The 22,500-nt window shown below is 41.8% G+C and overlaps 1 protein-coding gene across 1 annotated transcript in view; it reads right to left on the reverse strand.

The window, feature by feature from the left end:
- aig1 (androgen-induced 1 (H. sapiens)) overlaps nucleotides 1–16,485 on the reverse strand; it is a 32,426-nt gene extending 15,941 nt beyond the window's left edge. The window contains exons 1-3 of the mRNA XM_084000975.1: nucleotides 16,184–16,485; nucleotides 8,872–9,027; nucleotides 1,444–1,545 (exon numbers count right to left, since the gene is read on the reverse strand). Coding sequence (XP_083857101.1) covers nucleotides 1,444–1,545; nucleotides 8,872–9,027; nucleotides 16,184–16,324 — 399 coding nt within the window. The 5' untranslated portion in view covers nucleotides 16,325–16,485. The remainder of the gene's footprint in view (nucleotides 1–1,443; nucleotides 1,546–8,871; nucleotides 9,028–16,183) is intronic.
- Nucleotides 16,486–22,500: the final 6,015 nt, after the last annotated feature.

The raw sequence follows: 22,500 nt of genomic DNA on the forward strand, positions 1-22,500 counted from the left end.
GTCTCTTTTCACCTCCTCTCCCTCTCTCCCTTGTGTGCTGCAGTGCGCTGCGCTGCACACGTTTACACAGAGATCCGCTACATTATGTCGGCTTTGCTTGTTTACATTTCACAGTAAAACTCCCATTGAAAAGGAACGATTAATTGCAAGTAATTTAATTTAATCGATTAAATTCTTATCGACAATTAATCGATAGTCGATTAATTGTTTGCATCCCTAATTGGATGGTTTTCAAGATAAGGCCATTTGAATTATGGTCTTCACTCTCTTTTTCACATTGAAAACCTGAGAAAACTGAGTTTAAACATTATAGAACTATACAGTATATAGTAGTATATATATATCTAGTCTCTGGTTTAAAGGCCAGGGGACTCTGGCGTCTGTTCTTGTACTACGTGATCACACGAACCCTGTCCCTTGTTGTCATAAATGCACCCTTCAAGGACCTTCGGAAAACGGAGAATCTCACGATTCAGATGCAGTTTACAGCTCGTCTCTGTCATAAACGGTTCAGAAGTTATTTCATGTTTTGTAAAACGTGTGCAAGTGTTGCGTCGATGCTAAGTTTGGTTTTACACTCAGTTTAGCATCTGTTCCCGTACTATGTGATTACATGTGGACCCCATCCTTTGTTGCCATAAATGCACCATTCAATGACCCTCGGAAAGCAAAGAATCTCACGATTCAGATGCAGTTTACAGCTCGTCTCTGTCATAAACGGTTCAGAAGTTATTTAACGTTGTGCTCGTCTGGAGGGTTTAAGTTGTACGTCGACTTTAATCGTCATTTTCGTGCCTTTTCTCAATTATCTGGACTATGAAACTTTGGGAGATTGTTTTTGAACGTCATTTCTTTCCATGTTATCAGCTGATTATCTAAAAATAGAACGTTGCGACTTCCAACTCATTTCACCATTTATATATAAAGCTTTGGTGAGATCTCATCCTGAATGTTGAAGCTGTGTGTGTCTGGTTTCCTTCTAAAGCCAAAATATAGTGAAATATAATGGAAGTGGTTCAGAGCAGAGAAACTAAATGAATCCCAGGTCTGAGTGTGAAGTCATTTCAAACCACCAGCTCTTGTTTCTAGGAGGCGACAGGATTCTGGAGCTTTCTGGAAGAATCGGAGCGAACTCAGAGGGAACTCCTTAAAACTCCTTAAAACTCAGACCAACAATGTGTCGCTCTGACAAAAAGAAAACATGTTTTTTTACACTTGAGGCTGAAAGAGAACGGGACGAGCTTCCAGAGGAGGTGGAGCAGCTCTACCAGTCAATTCTTTTACAAATAAAAAGTTACTAGTCACTTTCCCCAAAAAGCAACTGAGCTACTTCATTATAAAAGTAACTAACTATCAGTAAAAGTAACTATTGCAGGGTTTTTTTTATTATAAAATGCACTCAGCTGTGTGTGGTGAGTGAGTGTGTGAGGCAGCAGGACTCACCATGCCGTGGTTGAGCCACTGAGGGATGAAGTTGTCCAGTAGTCTGGGGTAGACCAGGTCTCTGTCGTACAGGTACAGACTCCAGAAGGTGAACACCACAAACTGTTGGAGACACAAACAACAACAACAACAACAGAGTTAGAAAACAAAGATAAAGTCTTTATTCTGTCTGTCTGTCTGTCTGTGGAATCAGTGTCTGTAGCTTTTACCAAACACTCAACTTTAGATTTGTTGCATGTTTCTCTCTCAATTTTGGGTGAACTATCCCTTTAAAACTGTCTTCGGTCTGTTGACTGGAAGTGTAAAAATACACACAATGACCAGCTACTGTCCAAAAGCCGTGTGAGAAACTGAACTAATATAAATATGTTACTGGAAACAGTTTAAAGCTCATAAACTTTAATATTTAGTTGGTACTCAAAGTGTTTATAGAGCAGTGTTGTGTTGCATCCTGCAGTATTTGTTCTTACGGTCTGGAGGAAAAGAGTTGTTTGTTGTCATTTCTATTTAATTTGTGTACATTTTAGTCATTAACATTAAAACACACTCTTTTTTTACAAAGGAGTATTAGGGCCAGCCCCCCCCCAAAAAAAAAGCCAGGCAAAGAAAAGCAAAGAAAAAAATCCCAATGGATTTTTTTTTCTCCGATGGATTTTTTAAATTTTTTGCCGGATTTTTTTTTAATCTATTTTTAATTTTTTTTTGCCAGATTCTTTTTCCCGATGGATTTTTTTTTTCTGATGGATTTTTTTTTTTGCCAGATTTTTTTCCCCGATGGATTATTTTTGCCAGAATTTTTTTTTTCCGCTGGCTTTTTTTTACATTTTTTTTTTTTGCCAGATTTCTTTTTTTTTTTTTTCTTCGCCTGGCTTTTTTTTTTGGCTGGCCCTAATACTCCTTCATACTTTTTGGTAGTGAATAAGCGTAAAAGAAATGAATTGAAAAAAATGGAATTTGGGGAAAAATAAAACAGATGTTTATAGGGCCCTACTGCAGAGTTACATTTACATTTTTCATAAATATTGAATATTTATTCTATTTATTTAAAACTCTCTTCTAGTTTTCCTTCCTTTCCCTTTCCTCCTTTTCTGCAGGCGACCAGAACATCCGCCTGTCCCGCGCTCCCTGAACGCACCGCAGCTGAACAGCTCTCTGGACTCCGGCCAGAACATGTTCTACAGGACAGAGCTGGAATTACCTGCTACACACACACACACAGACACACAGACACACAGACACACACACACACACACACACACACACACATTGTTCTCTGCTTTCAACAAGCCAGTGGTGGCAGGAAACACACACACATTTTCCACCCAGCAGCTTTACACTAAAGTAGACGCTCATATGGACACACACACACACATACACGTACTAATATATGCACCTGCACACTCATGCATGTACACACCACATATGATCACATGCACACACACACACACACACAAAGTAGCTCAGTCGACATGTTACTCCAGTAAGAGTAAAACAGTACTTGCTTTTAAATGTGCTTTAAGTAAAAGTCAGAGTCAGAGTAAATGTCTTATTCTCCACATCAATGAATGACTCTAATTGTTTCTAAATGAATGTAAGGAGCTTTTAACTCTTGTTAGTGAGAATGAACTCTTTGAGAGCAGCTGCACTGATGTGCTGCTTTTAGGGGTTAGGGTTTCCTTCTCTGACAAACACAGCTTGTGTCCAATAGGAGTTTAGAAAAAGACCTGAAAGTAACCAGTACTTTTCAGCCTTCCTACTAATTAACTCCAGTACAGAGTTCCTCCTACAGTTTAAGCCAAGTTAAATTTAAGACTTTTAAAGACTTTTTTAAAGCCACTTGAAATTAAATTTAAGACCGACTTCATAATAAACACAAATGCAGAAAAAAAAAAAGAAAAACACCACATCAATTACATAGGGTTAGGGACAATTTTACCCACTTTCCTATGTGATCCAAGGTAAAGTGACTGCTACATGAACATTGGATTGTGTCTCTTTCCAGCTGTCCTTTCAAAATAAATGTCTTTCCAGCTGTCCTTTCAAAATAAATGCATAAAAAGTCCGAAAAAACAAAAAAAAACTGACTCGGGAGCTGGTGAGGCCTGCCACTAACTTCTCTATGTCAGAATGTTACCAATTATTTTGAGATTTGAGACTAATTACAACCATAAAATACAATTTACCAAGTGTTAACATTTTTAAGACCTTTGAAAAATTGATTTAAGACATTTTAATGCCAATTAAAGGGATAGTATCATTTCTTTTTAAAGTGGGGTTGTATGATCTACAAATAGCCCCTAAGTACTTTAATTGCAGTAGAAGACTCTCTGCACTCCTCCCGTTAGCAACGCCAGCCCATAATAGCCCTGCCCAGAGATTTACAACATACAGTGTTGTGAACAGACCCAAAGAAACGGCCTATTTTCACGGCCTAAAAGAGGTTTTACCTGAAAAAAATACACAGTTCCATTGTTCACTATAATATAATTTTTTCCAGCCCTTCAAAGTGCAGGAAAAACACAGTTTTTATTTGGACCTAACCAACTCACGTATCCCTCCGCCCAGGGTTAGCGCCCGCCGATCAGCAGTTGGTTAGGTCCAAATAAAAACTGTGTTTTTCCTGCACTTTGAAGGGCTGGAAAAAATTATATTATAGTGAACAATGGAACTGTGTATTTTTTTTTCAGGTAAAACCTCTTTTAGGCCGTGAAAATAGGCCGTTTCTTTGGGTCTGTTCACAACACTGTATGTTGTAAATCTCTGGGCAGGGCTATTATGGGCTGGCGTTGCTAACGGGAGGAGTGCAGAGAGTCTTCTACTGCAATTAAAGTACTTAGGGGCTATTTGTAGATCATACAACCACACTTTAAAAAAATGATACTATCCCTTTAAGGCCTTGTTTTTAGATGAATGAATTCAAGGCCTTTTAAGACTTTTTAAGGATCTGTAAGAACCCTGCGAGTAAAAGTAAAAATATTTGTCTTGGAAATGTATTCAAGTAAGAGTAATAAGTACCACACACACACACACACACACAGACACACAGACACACAGACACACACACACACACACACACACACACACACACACACACACACACACACACACACACACACACACACACACACACACACACACACACACACACACACACACACACACACACACACACACACACACACACACACACACACACACACACACACACACACACACACACACACACAGGGTCCATATCAGTGTTCCAGGTTTCCAGACATGAGCTGTGGTGATAATCATGTCTATTGTCCCGTGTGTAAACTGAACTGTGTGTCCAACCGGCGGCGCCACGCCAGCCGCCTGCGTCCATAGGTGTGTGTGTGTGTGTGTGTGTGTGTGTGTGTGTGTGTGTGTGTGTGTGTGTGTGTGTGTGTGTGTGTGTGTGTGTGTGTGTGTGTGTCTCGCTGCCAGAGACTCGAGCTGCTCTCTGTGTGTCGGCTCACGGCAGTTTGTTATCAACTGAGTGTGTGAATGTAGAGTTACATATTCATGACTGTGTGTGTGTGTGTGTAAGTGTAAGTGTGTGTGTGTAAGTGTGTGTGTGTGTGTGTGCGTGTGTGTGTGTGTGTGTGTGTGTGTGTGTGTGTGTGTGTGTGTGTGTGTGTGTGTGTGTGTGTGTGTCAGAGCCATGTGAGTGTTGTGTGAGCAGCCTGAGGACCAGACAGAGGTCAGAGTCTGCAGCAACAGGACGACGACTCTTCCTCTGTTCATCCAGTCAGACTGAAGCAGCTGAGCTCAGGAAACCGCTTCACACCTGTTCACACCTGTAGAGACCGGTTCACACCTGTTCACACCTGTAGAGACCGGTTCAGACCGGTTCAGACCTGTAGAGACCGGTTCACACCTGTTCACACTAGTGGTCTGCATCTTCACTGGCCTCACGATTCGGTTCTATTCGATTATACGATGCATCACATCCTCAGTTTTCTACGTTGCCACCAAGGGGGCAGTTGTGGGTTCTCCATTGAAGACCACTTCCGTGTTCAAAAAGCTGCAGTTCTCCGTCCGGCCTCTGGGGGCTGAGACCAGAAGGGAGCAACTCTCCATTGACCTCCATGTTAAAATAGCCTTTAACTTTACAGCTTAAAAAAACATATTTACAGCCTGGTACATTTTATTTTTTTGGTCTCTACCGATAGTTTCCACCTCTGTGAACACTGTGGGGGGGCGTGGTTACGTTGAGTGACAGGTTCACAGAGAGTTTACCGTCCGTTAATTGGTTGCTTCGAGGCCAGTGGGCGGGTTCTCAGCCGGCTAACCGCCGCACCTCTCCAAATTTGGAAAGTAGACTCCACCTAAAATCCAAGATGGCGCCGTTCAAACCCCCGTAGTAGCGGCACAAAACAGACTCCCCCAAACCAATGGGTGACGTCACGGTGCTACGGCCGTTCTCTTTACAGTCTATGACTCACACACACCTGTAGAGACCTGTTCACACCTGTAGAGACCTGTTCACACTACTGTGGGGGTGTACCTGAACCCGAATATGTATTCAGAAGTACACAAATAGCTAATGCTTTGATCCCGAATAGTTTTTCTGTCCGAAGTTTCTCCTCATTATTCTGGAGCTTTTTTCTAAAGAAACAGAACCGTTAGGATCAGCAACAGCAACATAACCAGGTGGTTCTGGTTCTCACTCCAACACAGTAGGTGGCGCTAACGCAGCTTAACGTTGGTGCGATCGTCATAGAAGCACAACACCAGTAGAGTAGTTCACGTTAGGGTTGCTAAGAAACAGCAACCCCCAGCATGCATTGAATTACAGTAGACAGGAAGTGCTCACCGATACTTCCAGGGTCGCCGTTCAACAACTTAGCATTTTCCTCATAGACAATAACGGGAAAAGAAGCTAGCGGCTATAAAACGTGTCACAACCGGCGTGAAACGACTTGTTTCACCACCAGAATTTGATCCATTCAGTCCGATTATGTTTGGAAAGTCTAGAAGAGCCGCACCATTCAATTATTTTATTCCCGTTCTAGTTAGCCCAGACCTAAAGCGGAAGTTAGCCGGCTAGCTCGGCGTAGCACTAGCTCGGCTGAAGTCAGTGCGCCCACTTCCAGTTTCTTCCCGAATACAAATCTGAATCCGAAGTTTTTGTTTTAAAAGCCCAAATCCGAAACCGATTACAAATAGAGCACTGGCTGTACAGCCCTAGTTCACACCTGTTCACACTAGTGGTCTGCATCTTCACTGGCCTCACTGGGATTATACTAGCATGTCGATGCATCTCATCCTCAGTTTTCTACGTTGCCACCCAGGACGTGTCTGTTCTGATGACACCAGTCAGCAGAGTAAAACTCCAGGATGTGGGACAGTGAAACATCCTGAACGCTGAGTGACAGGCAAACAGCCAATCAGCTAACAGCTGTGTAGTTCGGTTGCAGCACAGTCTCCAGGTTGTTTATTGACAACAGGAGAGGAGATTTTGCTGCATGTTATTCCCTCCTCTGACGCTCTCTCCCCCTCCCCGTCTTTCTCCAGCTGTCCTTTCAAAATAAAAGCAAAGAAAGCCTGGAAAAAACGGGCACGTGAGCTGGTGGCGGAGAGAAATTTAGCGTTGGTGACCGCCACGAAATTCTCTACGCAGGAATTAATTGTTTGAATTTAAAAATCGATTATGTGACATCACTGCATTGATTCAGAATCGTCCAATTACGAATCCCGATGCATCTTTGAAACGATTATCCCTAGTTCACACCTGTTCATTTCTTTTTCATTTTCATGATGGATTTTTTTTTTTTTTTGCCAGATTTTTTTTTGTGATGGATTTTTGCAAAAAATTGAATTTGAGAAAAGATAAAACTGATTTTAAAGGGCCCTACTGCAACACGTTTTGTTTTGGGTCATTTTTTGCCTTTCATTCGACAGGACAGTGTCAATGACCTGATCGTCTCAATCGGAAGTCGAACCGGCGATCACCTCTTCAACTGTTCACTTCATTTGATCTCCAACCTCAGACGACCAGTAACTCAACCTGCTGAAGCTGCTGCAGACGGAGAGAGGCTGAGGGACGAGTATTGATCTCCTCCAATAATTGATCAGCTCTTCAGACCGGTGGATGATATAAATAAAGCAGCGAGTCCGTGTGTGAATGGAGGAAAACTTTTATATAACGGAGACGAAGAAGCTGCTGAATAGTTTCTTGTTGTAGCTGAAGCTGCTGCGTCATGTGACCGACTCAACAGGAAATAAAGAAATAAGAAGCTGCTTGTCTCAGCGAGATCTGGATATCTGACAGCAACAACACAACACTTCTATAACGAGACGGTTTGGAGAGAGAAGAGGCATTACTCAGGACTTCGATTCCTGCAAGCCACGCTGATCCTTCCCCAGGCAGTGTGTGTGTGTGTGTGTGTGTGTGTGTGTGTGTGTGTGTGTGTGTGTGTGTGTGTATGGCATTCACAAAGCAAGGAATTGAAAAGTTGTACAAGTATGTCTCAGTTTAAGAAAATGTTTAAAAAAGAAAAGATAAGTATCTACAAAAAAAGAAGAAGGAGAAAGAGAAAAAGAAGGGAAAAAGAAAACATAGATAGACGAGTGGTGTCTACCGTTATTTATTTATTAATTTTTTTGTCATTTCTATGTTTCATCATCTTTAATATTTTGAAACAGAGAATAATATTGGTGTTGAAGTAAGTAGGGATGTCACGATTATAGATTTTCTTTGTACGATTACTGTCAGAGAAATAATCACGGTGTTACGATTATCACGATTATTATGCATTAATTAATTTCACAACATATGAATGTGTAAAATCAAATACAGTCAAAATTTAATTACATTACACATTTTTACACTAAATATTTTAAGTATCTATTATTCATTATGTAACCAATTATTAATCCTCCAGGGGAAGTGTTTTAAATATTCAAATCATTAATTGTCATCTATACCAAATGTTTAAGTTTATTTTAATTGTTTGTTTTTTATCACAAATGAGACATTAACATTTAAAATTCTACCATGTTACGTTACTGTAGGTAAATTGACCAGTATTTCTTACATTTACCTTAACTTTTGTGCACATCTGCCTCTGTGTTTCCAAAATAATCTTTTTTGGATAGTGACGGTATTTAAGAATCTTTACGATTAATTAATTGTGGCGTTTAATACCGCGATTAATTGTGAAAACGAGTAATTGTGACATCCCTAGAAGTAAGCCAATGTAATTATAACAACAGAGAGGGGCAGGTATTATAAGTTTTCTTCATCCTGCTCCTTTTCATTCATGGTGAAAATGTGTACATTATGTAAATATGTGCAACCATGTGAGAATGTACATACCATGAATGAAATAAATCGAAAATTAAATGAAATGTGCGTGTGTGTGTGTGTGTGTGTGTGTGTGTGTGTGTGTGTGTGTGTGTGTGTGTGTGTGCGCTCACCGCTCCGACGGGGAAGGCCAGCACGGCCATCATCCAGTCCCTCAGACCAATCAGCTTCCTCAGCTGCCTCTCCTGCTCTCGGCTCTCACCGGCTTTAGTCAGAAGACTGGACACGTCGATGAGGACACACAGACCGAAGAACACCGCCTGGATCACCTACACACACACACACACACACACACACACACACACACACACATAGAGACACATGGACAGACACACACACACAGAGAGACATACACACACACACACACACACACACACAGACACAGTTTAGTGAGCTATTTAGTTGTGCACTGTACTTTCACATAACCAACATTTTAAAGACATCAACATAGGAGGAAAGGAAGGAAGGAAGGAAGGAAGGAAGGAAGGAAGGGAGGAAGGAAAGAAGGAAGGAAGGAAGGAAGGAAGGAAGGAAGGAAGGAAGGAAGGAAGGAAAGTAGGAAGGAATGATGGAAGGAAGGAGGGAAGGGAGGAAGGAAAGAAGGAAGGAAGGAAGGAAGGAAGGAAGGGAGGAAGGAAAGAAGGAAGGAATGATGGAAAGAAGAAGAGAAGGAAGGAAGGAAGGAAGGAAAGAAGGGAAAGAAGATGGGAAGGAAAGAAGAAGGGGGAGGGATGGAAAGAAAGAAGGAAAGAAGGAAGGAATGATAGGAAGAAGAGAAGGAAAGAAGGAAGGAAAAAGGGAGGAGGGAGGGAAGGAAGGAAGGAATGACGGACGGAAGGAAAGAGGGAAGGAAGGAGGGATGGAAAGAACGGAGGAAGGAAAGAAGGAAGGAATGGCGGAAGGAAAGAGGGAAGGAGGAAAGGAGGGAAGGAAGAAAGGAAGGAAAGAAGTAAGGAGGGAAGAAAAGATGGAAGGAAGCAAGTCAGGACTTCCTGTCACTTTGTGATGTCACAACTAAGCCCCGCCCCCTCACCACCACATGGACCCACCGTCCAACAACAACAACTTTACAGGATTTAGTTTCTGAGTGTTTTATTCTGAAATCTGCTCTGTTTTTAATTGGATCACTTTAGAAAACAGTCAGCCAATCAGAAGAGAGGCTCAGAGACTCCTCCTCTCTTCTGATTGGCCGACACCGAACTGTTGTTACTATAGAGCTCCAGAGAGAAGCTGAAAGAGAGAGGAGATAAATGTTCTCATGGATCACCACTTGAGATAAAAAGTATAAAACATGGAGCTTTTATTCTGAAATCCACTGACACAGAATCATCTTCCACCTTTAAAAAGCCAGCGAGGCCCGTCGTCGCCTAGCAACACCATCTCAAACTTAAAGCTCTTGAATGCCAAACACATCCGGCACTTGACTTCCCCAGTTTAAAGCAGCACTTTGTATACGTGTGTGTGTGTGTGTGTGTGTGTGTGTGTGTGTAAAACGTCCTTGTCCTCATCGTCACGGCTACTCCTCTCTCCTCCAATCAGAGTCAGAGTCGAGGACGCTCAGACGATATTTAATATCATGAAGAACCAGCGGGAAAGTTTCTTGCTTATTAAATTAAACATGTTGTGTAAATGAAGTTAAACTGGACAGATTAACAGAGTTGAACCACCCGCCCCTAACTCTGAATACTGACACTTTATTTATTGTTAAATGATGAGTTTATTTGGTGGAACAGCTTCTCTGCAGTGAATTTAGATGTTTCACCTTTAAACAGAAAACTGCAGTAACTATGTAGCACCTATAAACTAATGAATAGATGCAAAAATAAAAAAAAACAAATACACATACATGCAAAAATAAATGCAACAAAAAAAACTAAACACATAAAATATATGTATAGCCTATATAAAAAATGCAAAAAATTAAATAAACACATGCAAAAAAAAAAAAAAAAACATGCCAAAAATAAAATACATGGTGGCGGTGTGTGGCGCAGTGGTTAAGGCGGCCGCCCCATGTAGAGGCTACAGTCCTCAACGCAGGCGTCCCCGGTTCGAATCCCACGTCGGGCAGACCTTTCCTGCATGTCATTCCCCCTCTCTCTGCCTCCCCCATTCCTGTCTGTCTATACTATGGCTATCAAATAAAGGCAAAAAAGCCAAAAAATATACTTTAAAAATAAATAAATAAAATACATGAATACATAAGAAGGGAGGAAGGTGGGAAGGAAAAAATAATAAAATAATAATAATAATAATAATAATAATAATAATAATAATAATAATAATAATAATAATAATAATAATAATAAAAATAAATACATGCCAAAAAATTAAAATAAATAAATATGACAAAAAGAAAGAAAAAAGGAATAATGCAAACAAATAAAATATAAATATGTGCACCGAAGGTTGATATCAACATCTCAGGAGCTGCAGTTTCCTTTAGATTTTCCCTGTGATGATGTGAACGTTGTTGTTTTGCTCTGTCAGCAGCAGCATCATACGTGTCGTGTTGCCATGGAGACGGAGGAAAGCTCCAACCTTGATCACCGTGTGTGTGTGTGTGTGTGTGTGTGTGTGTGTGTGTGTGTGTGTGTGTGTGTGTGTGTGTGTGTGTGTGTGTGTGTGTGTGTGTGTGTGTGTAAGGAAACACTCCCATCAATACGTCCACTGTGATCTGACCTTCTTCCGGAGAGGAGGACGGAGAGGAAACTCCTCCTCCTCCTCCTCCTCCTCCTCTGGGAGGATCTGGTGTCACCCAGTGGGTGGGTGAGGGGACGATGAGGCTCTTTACAGTGACCAGATGGAAGGAAGAAGAGAAGGAAAGAAAGAAAGAAGGAAAGAAGGAGGGATGGAATGATGGAAGGAAGAAGAGAAGGAAAGAAGGAAAGAAGGAAGGAAGTAGGGAAGGGGAAGGAAGGAAGGAAGGAAGGAAGGAAGGAAGGAAGGAGGGAAAAAAGGAAGGGAAGAAGGACGGATGGAATGAAGGAAGGAAGGAGGGAAGGAAAGAAGGGAAGGAAGGAAAGAAAGAAGAAAGGAGGGATGGAATGAAGGAAGGAGGGAAGGAAAGGAGGGAAAGAAGGTAGGAAGGAAAGAAGGAGGGAAGCAAGGAAGAGAGGAAGGTAGGAAAGAAGGAAGGAATGATGGAAGGAAGAAGAGAAGGAAAAAAGGTGGGAAAAAAGGAAGGAAGGAAGGAGGGATGGAATGGAATGAAGGAAGGAAGGAAGGAAGGAGGGAAGGGAGGAATGGTGGAAGGAATGAAAGAAGGAAGGAAAGAAAGTAAGGAGGGATGATGAGGCTCGTTCACCTCCACTTATAAGTGTCAGTGTGTAAATCATCTTACATTCAGATTCTATGTAGCTTCCCCGCTACGTAGATAATGGTTTTCTATGAGAACTGAGCTAGCGATGAGGCTGTGAGCTGCTAACGACTCTCACTCAGACTCTCCTCTCCTCTCAGATGGTTGTGAAGTGGATCTGAGAGCAAATCATGTCAGAGCAGCTCCGACTGGGCAACGTCTCACTAACACACACACACACACACACACACACACACACATACAGATGATTAAGAGCCAGATGTTGCAGCGGTGTGTGTGTGTGTGTGTGTTTCCTGGCTGCTGGTGTGTGCAGGTCATTAAAAACACAGTTAACCAGGAGGAGAGGTCTAATGTGGAAAATATGACACAGCTATTTCTCACGCTTACACACACACACACACACACACACACACACACACACACACACACACACACACACACACACACACACACTTACACACACACACACACTTACACACACACACACACACACACACACACACACACACACACAGGTATGCACTTCAGAGGGATTATCTGAGTTTAGAGAAGTCTAACGATGTTTATTGGCGCTTGCAGCCGGTTATCAGTCAATATGTGATGAGCTGCATGTTGAGTTATTGTCATTAATGGTCATAAATATAAAAGCAGAGCAGTCGTAATACACACAACTGTTATTGTCGTCGTTACCGTTGCTGTTTGTGTTGTTTTATTTGCTCTTTTTTACAGCCTCAGCAGCAGAAACACAACCAGCGCTAACACACTAACACTAACAGCGTAGCTCTGTATGTGTGCTTTGTTTTGTATGAATGGGGTCTGTGTGTGTGTCTGCGTAAACTCCTTAATTTAATATTTCACATGAGAATCAATGAGCCTTTATGAAGCGGCTCGGTCTAATCCCTGAAACCTCACAGCCGATATCTGCTACATAGATATTACATTATTATTGATTCGTATTGTCTTTTATAATAACATTTTTCAGATGAAGCACTTTTTGCTGTGTAAATAAAGTTTTTCTGTTATTTAAAGGGATAGTATCATTTTTTTTAAAGTGGGGTTGTATGATCTCCAAATAGCCCCTAAGTACTTTAATTGCAGTAGAAGACTCTCTGCACTCCTCCCGTTAGCAACGCCAGCCCATAATAGCCCTGCCCAGAGATTTACAACATACAGTGTTGTGAATGGACCCAAAGAAACGGCCTATTTTCACGGCCTAAAAGAGGTTTTACCTGAAAATAAATACACAGTTCCATTGTTCATTATAATATAATTTTTTCCAGCCCTTCAAAGTGCAGGAAAAACACAGTTTTATTTATTTTTTCAGGTAAAACCTCTTTTAGGCCGTGAAAATAGGCCGTTTCTTTGGGTCCGTTCACAACACTGTATGTTGTAAATCTCTGGGCAGGGCTATTATGGGCTGGCGTTGCTAACGGGAGGAGTGCAGAGAGTCTTCTACTGCAATTAAAGTACTTAGGGGCTATTTGTAGATCATACAACCCCACTTTAAAAAAATGCTACTATCCCTTTAAACCTTTAGCAGACGCAGCGTGAAGCTTATTGGATGTGTAGTTGTGTAGAAGAGGAGGTTGTGAGATGGACGACAGTGTGACAGCTCTTATAATTACATCAAGAGCAGAAAACTACTTTATTATTTTTAGCCTAATGAAGTTATATATAATTATCATTAATCCTCCATCTGCGCTCCGAGCCTTTTCCTCCTCTCGTCTCTCAGATATCTGCACAGCTGCTGGAAAATTATGTTTTTATGTTTAAAGATTTTAATATTTGATTAAAAAAAAAAATCTTTATGAAAAAGTTTGATTGTATTTTCATAGAAGCCAAACCAGCTTGTTTTTGTCATTTTATTATTATTATTATAGTAGGTTATAGATGAACTCTTTATGATGCATTCAATGCCATTCTGTTGTGTTTAAAGGGATAGTTCATAGCAAATTGGCCCATTGCCATAATCCCTATAGTCATAGCAGTAGGTTCGTTAACTTTAATTGTCGGTGCAAGCTGTTTTTAGAACGGCGGAGCAGAGCCGTGAGCTGCTCAGAGCTACGCTACGGAGGCTCATTATGGGATTTCTTCGTTCTAAAAATAGCTTGCACCGACAATTAAAGGTAACGAACCTACTGCTATGACTATAGGGATTATGGCAATGGGCTGATTTGACAAAATGTTGAACTATCCCTTTAAGCTGCTTTCCTCAGCTCTTTGGGAGTGGTCGTAGTCTTAAACGCCCACCTGGAGGTTTTTATGTGTATGAGCTTCGTTTCTTCGACTTCTCATCAAAGCAGCAGATTCTCTCTGAGTCAGGCCGGACTTTTCTTTTTTCATTATATAGCTTTTTTTTTTGTGCGGATGATGACTTAAGCAGAAGAGTTTCATGTGAATCCAAACTTCCAACTCTGAGTCACTGACTGAACATTGTCTGTGGGAAAAATGAATGGGATTTCTTCTCTTCTGCATCCAGCAGCGCCGTAAATAACGACTCCCACACAGCAACGGCATGAAAAGTGAAATGACTGCGGCTGCTGAGTGGAGAGAAACGCTGCTCAACACAGAAAGTTAAAAAAAATAAAATAAAATAAAGCCCTGATGTAGAGGCAATGTGCGCTCTTAGGAAAAATAAAAACTGTTCTGTACGGTGGCCCGGAGAGGTCAGAATTCAGAAAATATTGTTTCCAGTAGGGATGTGCACGGTTACCCGAGTACCCAGGTACCCAAGTAGGTAATCTGCTATCTGGTTATGAATTTATTACCCGGTTAAACTAGGATTAAAAAAATGTCACGTTAGAGCAACAGTCCAGTGTCGGATCAAACTACATCATCAGGCCGTGGTTCAGCTTTTTGTCGTGTTCAACAGTTTCAGATCAAGCAGCAACGTGATTTTCTGCTGTGTAAAAGTGTTTTTGGATCGAGCCTCGGACTTTCAAACCTTTTACAATAATCTGTGGTGGTTCCCTCGGAGACGACAGGTGTCATCAAGTCTGTTAGAAAATCAGCTGCTTTCAGTTTACAAACATTCTGAAACCTTCCCAGTTATTTCCTGAGACGATGCGAGGCAGAGAGGACCGAAGGCACTAAAATGTAGTGTGGACTAATAAATAAGCACCGCTAATGATTTAAAAAAAAAAGAAAAAAAAAAGTTTTCTCCTCCGAGGCGCCGCGGCATAAAGATGCACATCTGCCCCGTATGTGCATCTTAAACTCCATCTCTACTCTTATTATCCAGCTGATATTTAGTCTGACGACGCTGTGTGTCAGTGATGCGCTGACAGAGCGCATTTATGCACCGGCTGAGCTCTGTCCATCAGACATGACGTCATTTTTTTATTTTTATTACAGTATTCGGTTACGGAAAATTCGGAAAACTTTCCTTGTATCCTACAACCTTTATCCAATGAGGAGAGAGAACGGCATAAAGGGGCAGTCCTCTCTGTGTGTGCAGCCAAGGGATGCGCCTGAATGTGGTGACGTAGGGACGAGGGCGGGGACTGCTAACTCCATCTGCTGACAGGAAGTTAGACAAAACCACCGGATCGCTTACTGAAGCTTTAATGTTTTTTTTTAAAACTACATTTCAGTTCACAAAATTCATATTTATAAAGATTCTGTAGGCTATTTGTGTGTTTTCTGGTAGCTAGGCAGCAGTGCACTGAGCCCTCGGGGCCACCGTAGTCCAGTGTTTATCATCACCTGTATTAAAGCTGTAACTAGAACTAAATATAACTCATTAAACCTGCTGCTGCTGCTGACACTTTTCCTTTTCTGTTTACAGGAGAATCTCCTCAGTCAGCAGCAGCAGCAGCTGTGGACGCGCAGCGCGCTCCCGCCCCTCAGGGGAACACAATAGTGATTGGGGGGGGGGGTGCATGTGAAGCGTTATATAGGCTACCTACACCTGCAACAGGAAATCTCAGTCGGTGGTTCTGGTTCAGACACCTGGTCTGGACCGAACCGGATCAGAACCACCGCCTCGTGCAGCTGCAGCGGCGGCGGATCAAAGACCGGAACAAAGAGGGCGGGAAGCGGAAACGGTGGAGGGGTAGAGGGGTGTGTGTGTGTGTGTGTGTAGGATGCAGGGGACCGGGTCTCACCAGGTCTATGAAGGTGAGGAACTTCCAGCTGCCCCCGTAGGTCTGGTGCGCGGGCATGTCCAGGGCTTTGTAGTGGCACAGGATGGAGAAGTAGGACAGCAGGATGGCCACGCGCAGCACCTGCGACGGGATCAGCGCCATGATGATGATGCTGCTGCTCACCACTGGTCCTGGTCCTGGTGCTGGTCCTGGTCCTGGTCCTGGTCCGGGTCTAGTTCACCTGCAGCAGCTGCTCCTCCACCTGTCTCTCTCTCTCTGTACAGCTGCTGCTCCGCTGCGTCTCCTCCTGCTGCTGCTTCAGTCCGCTGCTTCCGTGTTGTGATGATGACGCCGATGACGTCAGGGGGCGGGGCCACACACAGGCAGCACAGCGGGGGATATAGGCCTACTGTATCTCATTTTACTGTAATTCTTGCAAAGTTTTATATCCACAAGTGTAAATTTGCCAAAGTAAAACCCATTTTTTGTGTTTTCATGAAAGAACTGGAGGTGTATTTCAAGTCAGTCTCCTCTGCTAATAACAAGAAAGCTATCAAAACTATAAATCTGTGCTCCCACTTTACAGTAATATCTTTTAATTTAATTTTCATTGCTCATGTCCCCTGGTGCAGGGGTTCTCAACTAGTCTCACTCTGGGCTCCACATTTTCTCATGGTCATTAAGTCGCGACCCACTTTTATAGAATTCAAACCAAGATTATTTTTTTTTAAGCCTTTAAAAACTCATTTAGCTCTTTATTGAGCAAAGTGCATTCCAGAGCACATGAATGAAACTGAGGAGTTACCATGACAACTGCATTTACGGAAGTGAATAAAAAAATATCAAACTGCACAAAATGGAGACCAACAAAACGATATATTTGACTTCTAATGCATCTCTGCATTCAGAGCATGTTCACTAAAGTGAATAAATATCAAACTGCACAAAATAAAGACCCACAAAACAAAACAAGATTCACTGCATCAGGTCACATTAATAAGAAACTGATATCTTTGCATTCAGAGCAAATGGAGCAAATAATAAGAAACTGAGGAGGAGCATTACAACTGCATGTGTTCACGTGTCTTGTGCCTTTCAAAATAACATGTTCAACATCAGATGTGCATTAAATATTATTTACTTTTTTGACCAGCTGTCCATGACCCATCCAGAACGGGTCCACAACCCACTTTTGGGTCCCGACCCACCAGTTGAGAACCACTGCCCTGTTGTATCTTACTTTTTTTCTTTTTTTTTAATTATTATTATTTTTCTCTTATTTTTTATTTATTTATTTCTATTTATGTAGGCTATGTATTTATTTTGTTGTCACGTCTATTTGTTATCCAATTGTTATTAATGTGATGCTCATCATATGGTTTGATGCACTGTTTGTGTATTTTGTAATGCAATAATAAACTTGATGAAAAAAAAAAAAGCACAGCAGGGGATGTGATTATAGAGGCACTTACTGTAAACAAGAGTTTAAATTAGAAAACTACCTTGTGCCCAATCCAGAGTTTAGACAGGTCATCTGCAATTTTAGAGTTAAGTCATTAGAAGGTATAAATGCCTCGATAGGAGTCAGAGGTTTTGTAATCTTTGTGACGATAACTGTCTTGGTGATGAGTTTCATATAAGAACTAGAGAGCTGCAACAGTTAATCTATTACTGTAACCAAACAATAATCGATTATTTAATTAATCGGCACCTATTTGGATCATCTAATAATCAGTTTGAGTAGTTTTTTTTAAGAAAAATGTCCAAATTCTCTGATTCCAGCTTCTTCAATGTGAATATTTCTGGTTTCTTTCTTCCTTTATGACAATAAACTGAGTCTCTCTTTGGTTTGTGGACAAAACAAGACATTTGAGGACGTCTTTAAGTAAGAATGGGACTTGTATATAAAGTAATTGTAAATTAAATTGAATATTGAACCAGGCAGAATAATTTTGTTTTCAGAAGCAACAGTTTTGATATAAAACAGTCAAATACACAGGGCAAGGGCAAGTGTGATAGATAGATAGATAGATAGATAGATAGATAGATAGATAGATAGATAGATAGATAGATAGATAGATAGATAGATAGATAGATAGATAGATAGATAGATAGATAGATAGATTAAAAGGAAGTGATTAAACTGAGAGGAGAGAGAGAGAGGATGCCGACAGACGTTCAGGAAAAAAGAGCCTCAGCAGGCGAGAGAGGAGGTGATGCTGTTTCCACGGCAACGCTGAGTACAGCTACTCAGGCAGAAGTGGTAGCCCTGTGACTGCACTTACAGCTTCATGGATGGATGGATGGATGGAGGGACACACACACACACACACACACACACACACACACACACACACACACACACAGACACACTAACACATGTCCTGACACACAGTCAGTCAGTTTCAGCCTCCACAGGATTCGTGTTCGTCTCAGTGTTGACATACGTGTTCTCTGTAGAGACAAACTGTCCCTGAGCCAATCACAGCCCAGAGCTCTGAGCCAATCACAGCACAGAGCTCAGACTGAACATCTCATTCATCTGCTTCCTGTTGGACACAACGATGACCGATGATCAATATGTGTTGTCATTTTCCTTCTGATTATTAAAGCCCTGACACTGATGCATGTTTGAAGCCGTCTGCAGGAGACTAAACTGGTTTGATGGAAACAACTGAAATGTTTTTGTACGGTACGGTGGCCCAGACAGGTCAAAGCACTGCAACTTAAAGCAGAAGTAAGCGATGTTTTTGTGTTAATATAAGTCTTAAATAGTTGTATCTTCCCACAGCAATCACTTCTATAGAGTGTTTGGTCTGAAACACGGGTCTGTCAGTCACTCTGCTCTGCTCTGAGCCCAGGAGAAAACATTTATCGTATCCTACAGTTTTTAGCCAATGCGGAGAGAGAACGGCATAAAGGGGCAGTCCTCTCTGTGTGTGCAGCCAAGGGACGCCGTGAATGTGGTGACGTAGGGACGAGGACTGTTATGGTGCGTTCAAGGCAACTCGTAACTGGTGTTTTTCCGACCTGTGAAGTGGTACCAGTTCGATCTGGTACGAGTTCACGGGTCAGAAGTTACGAGTGGCCGTTATAGTGACTTTCACAGGTAAAACAGGTCGGAGAAACACGAGTGGGTTGCCTGGAACGCTACAAAGTCGTAAGTTGTGACTTGAAGCTGTAATTTACGGTTTCAAAAGCCTGCCTGGAACGCAGCATTAGCCAAAACGACCGGATCGCTTACTTCTGCTTTAACAAAATGCAAACACAAAGACATGTGAGAACTTGTTCTGCAAAGTGCAAGTGTTTCCAGAGGACATTGAAAAGTGATGAAGATGTGTGGTGATGGTGCATGTAGTGTTGTGGTCCTACTCCAGATCGGCCTTGAGTCCACATCTTCAAGGTCTTGTCTCGGTCTCGGTCCAGCTGGAGACCAGTCAACACATCTTTGTTGTGTTTGTTTTTAACCACAGATGTCTTTGTGTCTCTGTCTCACTTTGGTTTCTGTGATGTCATTCAATGAGTTCCAGATAATTCATCAGAAGCAGAATACTTTATTGGTCCCCAAGGGGAAATGTATTTTTGTTGCAACAACAACATCTCCAGCTCAAAGTGTACAAGTTAAGAACAAAGTAGACAAGAAATATAAAAGAAAGAAATATAAATATATATAAAATAAAATAAAATAAATATATATGTATGCATATATATGTGTAAAATATAAAAGTGCAAACATGGACAGGAGTTATTGTACAATAATAATAAATACCATTCTACCCTGAAAAGTTTTAGCATCTATTTTTGTGGTGTAAAAATGTGGAATAGACTAGATGAGGATATAAAAATGTGCAATAACTTAAAACAATTTAAAAGTAAGTACAAACATACACTCTTGGACAGCTATAAAGAACTGGACAGATCATTTTATTCTTTTTATTTATAATCATGGCCTTATTTCATATTAAAGCAATATGTTTTTAATCTTGTGAATTGTATGGAACTACAGATGTATGACATGAATCACAATGTGGCGGGGGGGCTGAACTTGATCAGCTTTGCTTCCTTCAGCCGCTTCTCAAACTTGCACAGTATCATTATTGTTTTGTTTCTTGTTACATAGATTGTTTGTCTTTTGATCTGCTTGTTTGAGACAAATACAAATCAAATCAAATCAAATATGGCACATAAGTATGGCATTAAATATGGATTATTGCACAGAAAGGAATGACTCAGAGTGTCTGACATTCAGAGTGAGGAGTTGTACAGTTTGATGGCCACAGGCAGGAATGATTTCCTGTGTGGCTCTGTGGTGCATCGTGGTGTGAAGCATTCTCCTCTCTGACTCCACCGTCAGAGAATCCATCTTCACCCCCACAACGTCGCTGGCCTTGCGGATCAGATCAGTCTATTGGGTCTGTTGGCGTCCGGCCAAAAAAGATTATTGCAGCTTTTTTCCTCCACCCAAAACAGTTTGAAACTTGATGCAACAACTTCCTGGGTGTGCAGCATCTGTCAGCTGGAGACAGAGGGAGGGAGGGAAGGGGGTCACTGCTGCTGCCACTGATCTCCACACAGATGACTGACTACTCATGCACATGGCACCAAATTATCCCTGGGTTTCCGTCAGAGTGCAGCAGCAGAGGACGATGTAAATCTAAATATGGGTCCTCTACTCTGATGTTTCAGTTTGACACGCAGGGTCCTGAACATCTGTCTGAAGGAGATCTGCACTGCTGCAGCTCAGAGTCTCCTCACCGTCCTATGGAAATATGGAGTAGCCAAGGGGGCAGTTGTCGGTCTGAGAAGTGAAGCTCACTTCCGCGTTCAAAAAACTGCAATCCCCTCTTCTTCCTCCGGGGGCTGGTGTCAGAAAGCAGCATTCTCCATAGACCCCCATGTTAAAATCACCCACTTTACATCCTCAGTAAACATGTTAAAAGCCTGGTGTCACAACGTTTTTTTTTCTCAATCGATAGTTTCTACCCCCGCACACACTCTGAGGGGGGTGAATTTTTTTTTAACTCTACCGTTTTACTGTTATTAGGTTAAAACTCTGGCCAATTAGGGCGCGGAAACGTTGAGTGACAGGTCTGAGCAGCTCGGTGGACAGCTGCTTCGAGGCCAGTGGGCGGGTTCTCGGCCGGCCAATCCAACATGGCGCTGTTCAGGCCGCCATGTTGGAGTCACAAAAACGACTCCCCACAACCAATGGGTGACGTCACGGACGCTACGTCCATTCTTTTTACAGTCTATGGGAGTAGCCTACAGGCATTGAGTAGGCTATTCTGTCATGTATTTTCCTATATGTAGTAGCCAGATAGTTATTATGTAGTAGCCAGATAGTTATAGTGATTCGTTTAATGCATCCTGTTCCTTAATACTATGTATTGCTGATGCCCTATGATGGTGTAGCGGATGTGCACTCACTCCACCGATAAAAGACGTGTTAACCAACCCACCAAGTGGTTGTCAACCTCTTGACGAAGAGGTTGGCATTGTCGCCTCCGGTGCGGGAGGTCGTGGGATCGAACCCCACCTAGGGCAGGCCGTGAGAAACACAACGCAGAGGGCCAGATATGACATCGGCTACAATGGCAGCACTAAGAACTGATTATATTATGAGAACTAACTACCTTGTGCCACCGCAAATGTGTGTATTGTCTTACAAATGTTTATTTATGAATGTGTCTTTGGTATTTTACCTCATTGTTGCTTTTTTTTAAGGTTGCCCTTTATCATCAGGCAGAGGGACTGGCCATGAAAACTAGTTTTTTTAGCTAACTCGGGTGCATTTACATTTGTTTTTTACAATGTTTTATTAATGTACATTGTCCCTTGTCAAATAAATTAAACTGAAACTAAACTGAAACTGAAATGTTATAGCGATACGTTTCTGATGTTTAAATGCATGGTAGCCTATGTATGTGTGTATTTCATGTGTGGCGGTCGGTTGTCTGTCCGACCATGAAATGGCGCCGGGCCTCGGCCATCTGCTGCAGGACGGTGGTCAGACTGGTTGGACAAAGATGGCTGATCATCCCATTTGGTCTCAGCGGGGTAAAACCTCTCTCTCCATCTCTCAGACCAGTCGGTGGCAAAAAAACACACTTTATTTTGGTTTCACATAAATGTTACCTGCTAATCAGGAAGAGCTTCTCCCTATAGGACACTGGCATGAAATGGTCTTGGTGTTTGGTCAGTGGTCTTGTTGATGATCCCCACTGGTAATAGAGAATTATTATACATGATGATCAGTTGAAGAGCCCATTGACACGATGTCGGCTGAAGATAAACTTACATTACACTGAAGTGGAAAACATGGTGACATCTCTGATCCG

This window comes from Trachurus trachurus (genome assembly GCF_905171665.1).
Source record: "Trachurus trachurus genome assembly, chromosome: 24".
Taxonomy (NCBI): domain Eukaryota; kingdom Metazoa; phylum Chordata; class Actinopteri; order Carangiformes; family Carangidae; genus Trachurus; species Trachurus trachurus.